The sequence below is a fragment of the Hypanus sabinus genome, chromosome 7 (genome assembly GCF_030144855.1).
Source record: "Hypanus sabinus isolate sHypSab1 chromosome 7, sHypSab1.hap1, whole genome shotgun sequence".
Lineage (NCBI taxonomy): Eukaryota > Metazoa > Chordata > Chondrichthyes > Myliobatiformes > Dasyatidae > Hypanus > Hypanus sabinus.
Window position 1 is genome coordinate 122068796 of NC_082712.1, and position 5189 is coordinate 122073984.

General features: G+C 43.6%; 1 protein-coding gene across 1 annotated transcript; it reads left to right on the top strand.

The window, feature by feature from the left end:
• Positions 1-622: 622 nt before the first annotated feature.
• On the top strand, positions 623-3221 carry cdkn1cb (cyclin dependent kinase inhibitor 1Cb). The gene is made up of 3 exons (XM_059975499.1): positions 623-1333; positions 1748-1891; positions 2515-3221. Exons 1-2 carry the CDS (start codon positions 832-834, stop codon positions 1852-1854), a joined length of 609 nt encoding a protein of 202 aa, XP_059831482.1. The 5' UTR covers positions 623-831; the 3' UTR covers positions 1855-1891; positions 2515-3221.
• The last annotated feature ends 1968 nt before the right edge of the window (positions 3222-5189 follow it).

Below are 5189 nucleotides of genomic sequence, written 5' to 3' on the forward strand. Positions count from 1 at the left end.
AAACATGTTTTATTCTCTATGCAACTGATAAACACTATTTAAAATCCATACTTAGAGGGAAAACACCTTTATTGTGCATTTTAAGAGAAAACGCGCTTGAAAGGGTAATGCAAGGGTTAACGGAGTTTTTTCATATCTGAATATGTAATAATCAGGAGAGTTTATTAAATATATATATGCATAAACTGGACACGGCTATTTTACTTGTATTGCAATCAGATTGTTGCCAGACAAAAAAGGGTCACGCATAATAATCTAATTGGTTTGATAACCTGGTTTGCAGCTGCAAAATTGTTATTGTAGCTGGTGTGTAGTGATAGAGATTTAAAAGGCCAGTGTCTGCAATATTACAACATTGTCCTCACTCAGCAAGTCTGCAATAGCATAGTAGAATCTGGCGTAAACAAAGAGAGCGCGGGGCTGTCAATCAAGACAGGCGCACCCTTCCTTCCTTCTCCACCTACTCGGTCCCTGCCAATTAATATGATTGGCAGATACAGCAACCAATCGGAGGAGGAAAGTGGTTACGCAAAAGGCCAATCAGAAGACCGAAGGTAGGAGGCGCTGGCCCGCTGTGGAGCCAATGATTATGCCCAACCCTCCCGGGCTGGCGGAGAACTGCGCTAGTTAAAAGGCATCGAGCTGGTGTTGCAGACAAACATCGCAAACGCGGCATCGTAGTAAACGGACCAAAAAACTCCCCCCTTCTTCAAAAAGGAATCCTGCCCCAGGACTGTGCTTCTCGTACTATCGCTGACTATTTGCAGAAGGAATCCCTGGTTGGTTCTGCATTTTGCTGCGCTCGTTTGTGTTAGGGTTAAGGTGCCCGCTATGTCCAGCGTGCAGCAGCTCTTCAGCAGCAGCTTGGAGAGGATGACGGCCAGGAGAACATTCCCTCACCAAGCCAGTACCGCCGTCTGCAGGAGTCTCTTCGGACCCATTGACCACGAGGAGCTGCGCCGGGAAACCAAGAACAAGCTGCGGGAGATCAGCGAGCAGGCCCAGCAGAAGTGGAATTTCAACTTCGCGACGGACACCCCGCTGGAAGGAGGGGAGTACCAGTGGGAGGAAGGTAGCGACGTGCCCGGTTTCTACCGGGAGACCATCCAGAAGGGAAAGGTCCGCCTGCAGTGTCCGGTTGTCGAGTCCTGCAACTCGGAAAGTGAGAGTAGCGGGTCCGCCGTCCTGGACTCCCCGGAGATCGTCGACCGATTGTTAGGGCTGGAAAGCAGAGAGACCAACCAAGAAAACCGATCGGATAACTTGCACTCAGGAATTAAACCAAGCAGACAAGCATGCGCTCGGAAAAGGGGATCTACTGGACATATCACAGGTGAGAGGGAATTCCTGACCACATCTACACCTACTCATCCTTCGGCTCGTTAAGGGAACACTTTTTAAAAAATATCTTTTACCTTGGGGACGCTTGCACTGTGGCTTTTTCTGGTGGTTGTTATTAAGAGGATGAAAGACGAAAAATTCCTGTGTAATGTAGTTGCAATTCTTCTCCCAGAGAACTGCTTACACAGCAACTTTTAGTCCAGTGAGGAAAGCGAGAGATCTGCGCTTACAACCCGATCTGATGTTGGAGCTTACTACTTTTAACATTTAAGAATTAATTTCACCCAACATGTTTGCGTGTCTCCTTTAACTAGCTTGGAATGTATTTGTTTTGTTTATAACTTGTTTGGAAAAAAAGTACTAGATTTAAATGTGTGCGTGTGTGTGTGTTTTTCTCTCTGATTAGATTTTTTCGCCAAGCGAAAGAGGACGATCGGAGCCAAAGCTTCGAGTGAGAACGGGTCTGTTTCTGTTCTGCCGGGAGAGCAAACTCCGCGCAAGAGAATACGATAAAAAAAAGAAGATAAAAAGAAGGACAACATAAATAAAAGTTAGTAGATCGCGTGTCGAACAACTAGAAGTCATGAACTGGGAGAAAAACAACTACGGGGTCAGACATGAGAAATGGCTCGTAGTAGCGAGTAGTAAACAACTCGGTCTCTTTACGTCAGGCCAGTGGGGCGAGGTTTGAGCTGTCATTGTCCCGTGACTCTCTCAATATTTTGTGAACTGCAGTAACCGAGCGCAGTTGCATGAAGCCTCGAGTCAGCTGCAACGTTTTTGCCTGTTTATTTTTAAGAAAAAGTGCTGTAAATGTAAACGTTGTAAACATTGTGGGAACGGTGGATGAGTTTAGCACCATCTATGTGGAAAATTAACTCGCCTTGGAAAGTGGCAATGATTTTAATGTCTCCGCCTGGCGATGTTATTAAATATTTTAGGGTTTTAAGAAGTTATAACTGCTGCAGTATCTCCCGGGAGCCAGTGACGTCACAGCCGTGTGTGTTAGCTGGGGGAGGGGTATTATGTGACGTCACGGTGCCACCGGATTGAGCTGACTCACCACTGATGAGGGCGCGATCTGGTTCAGTAATGCCATTGACAAATCTGATGTATGCTTCCAGACCTGGATACTAATACTGTTTTCTTTCTCTTCTTCACTTAACCGTGTAGTTATTTGCACTCTACGTTTTTGTTCTTGGTATACTGAAAGAAGTGGCTGACAGGGACCATCGCCATCCTTGCTGTTCCTAAGACTGATGTAAAGAAGAGGACTCTGACCCGAATATCAGAAGAGTGGATGACTGATCGCCTTTCGATTGTGTAGTATGCATATACAGTAAATGTAGCAAACCAGCCCCCCAGTGGTGGAAAAACCACTGCAGCCAGTGTTAAGGAGCACAGCCAGCAATTTAAATCTGAACATTTTGTATCTACACTGGTCTGAAGTGTAATGCTTAACAATGAATATATTACGGGGAAAATTAAGTTCTAAATAGTGCTCTGCTGATAATCTCAGTACAACTCGAGATGTAAATTTGTAAATTACAAAAGCTTATACTAACTTATATTTCCTATTTATGTTAAGAATGGTTTCATCAGTTTCTGGCACCCAGTGAGCTCCCTTTGTTTTGGGACCAAAAGGGCATTCTTGCTTCATGTACAAAGTCTGTAAATAATGTTTTTTAAAATTTTTTTTTTAGTTTGTGTCTTGCGTCCACATCTTGTTTGTAGCCAAAATGTTTAGTATACTTGAAGGTTGAGCATAGGGTTCCATGTTTTTTTCTGAGCCGTTCATGTACCACTGCCACTTTTGTGTTGGTAAAATTTGGAAAAACAAAGACATCGGATTTTGCAGCTGAATAAATGAATACAGTTTATATTGTCGTGTCTCGTTTTACCTTCTTCAATCAGAACTCTATGACACATTTGCCCTGTAAGAATAATTAGAAACTTCAAAATTCACTTTTTGTGGCTGTTTTTAACAATGAAAATATTATGGGTGTATTAACGGGTCGTTCTTTTATGTTCGATGCTGAAAAACTGCAGAAATTGGCCAATCAGCTTATAAAAGCGTTTGGAGATGAGATATTTTGTATTTCGCCAGTTAAGACGTGTAAATATAAGGCCGGGCTGAATGAGAGATGATTTCAAAAATGGTAGCTTGGTATCATCAACTCAGTCTGTCTAATTATCGGGTACCTAGGTGTTCCCCAGGTCTTCACACTGAGGCTGTGACACACCTGGCCACATTAGCTGCAAAGCCAACGCCAGCCGAGTTCCCGCCTTCTCAGTTTGATTCTTCCAACAATAAAACCCTCAGGGAGTTGAGTGGGGGGAGGGTGACTCGAGATTGATGGCCCGTGTGTAACTTTCTCCTTGAATCAGGAAGGCAACTCTTCCATTGTCCCGAAGCGAGTTAGTTAAGAAACGCGTCCTAGAGATAATATCAAAGACAAGCGTTACTCTCCAAATGCTTACATATTTCCATTAAAATCACCGTCAACAAAGCCGCTTCTATTCAAATCTTTAGAATTGAATCCAGTGAGCCCTCAGAATAAGATGAAAAGTAAGATCATTTACATCCAACATTGACTTTATTCTTTCAGAGTTGCGTGCGCCGAGTAGGATCTGTTATTTTTGTCTAGTTGCCATTAATATAACAACAGATTGCTTCTAATCAACTAATGTTAGTACCGACAAAGCCTGAGTAACCTGGAGCCAAGATTTACCTCGTGTGTGTGAGTGTATGTGGCGTAAAGTGATGGGGATGGGAGGGGTGGGGGTTGACTACGAAAACAAGACCATCGTTTTAAACGTTTAACCCAAACGTTTGCTCCGTGAGCTTCTCGCCCTCAGAGCAACTGTATCACCGCCCTTCCGTGTCAGCATTTCTCCATCGGAAATAAACAAGATGTAATTGGGGAATTGGAAAATAGATTGTCTGAAATTCCAATCATCGGCGGACGCTCCCTCCCCAACCACCCAGAAGACACAAAGATGCCAGAGAAGGAACCCAAAACAAAAGATTATTGTGGCTGGCAAGTCAAAAATAAAAACAACACGTGCTGGAAAACACCCAGCACTCATACAAATTCAGAATGAAATGGATAACCAAATAATAAGAGGCTCGTCGACCTCGAAATTGCTGAGATTGAATGACAGCGAGTCTCCTCAGCCAACGGCTGAGAGAGCGAAACCCGCACAATACAGAGTGTTAGCAATATCATTTTTATTTCCCGAGGGGGAGGGGTAGTGGGAATGCTCTTTGTACTTCAGTGGCCATGTTAAACAATATTAACAATGGACTCAGGAAAGGCAGCTGTATGGAGCCCGATTTATAGGCTCTCTCCTGCTAGAATGGAAGCAGGTGTCTTATGCACCATTGTGAAGCCAGTCTCCAACTAAAATAGCCTCATCGAAATCACAATGACTCACTTATATAGTACCCTGCTCCAAATATATGAATCTGACGTTAGAATATGTGTGTGTGTGTGTGTCGCAGTCATGTAATATAGTCAGACATGCCCATCACTCTGTGGCTCAGGTTGTAGATGATTATTGTACTGTATTTTGTTGTAGTAACAGTGCCGGAGCCCTGTTCTCATTACGGACACAAAGCTCACTGGGCCCCTATTATTCGCGAGTTTTGTAGCCATATGGCAAGTCCGTGTAGACATCGTCGAGATCTATTTATTCGGAGCGATAATGTCTTGCATCGGGAACAATTGGAACTTTGTTTGGCTGCTTTATATAGAAGCGAATAAGAGAGAGGGAGGGGAGATAATCTAACTATGAGAGATATCCAGCTAATTATAAACCAAACCCATATGTGTCTATAGTTTTAG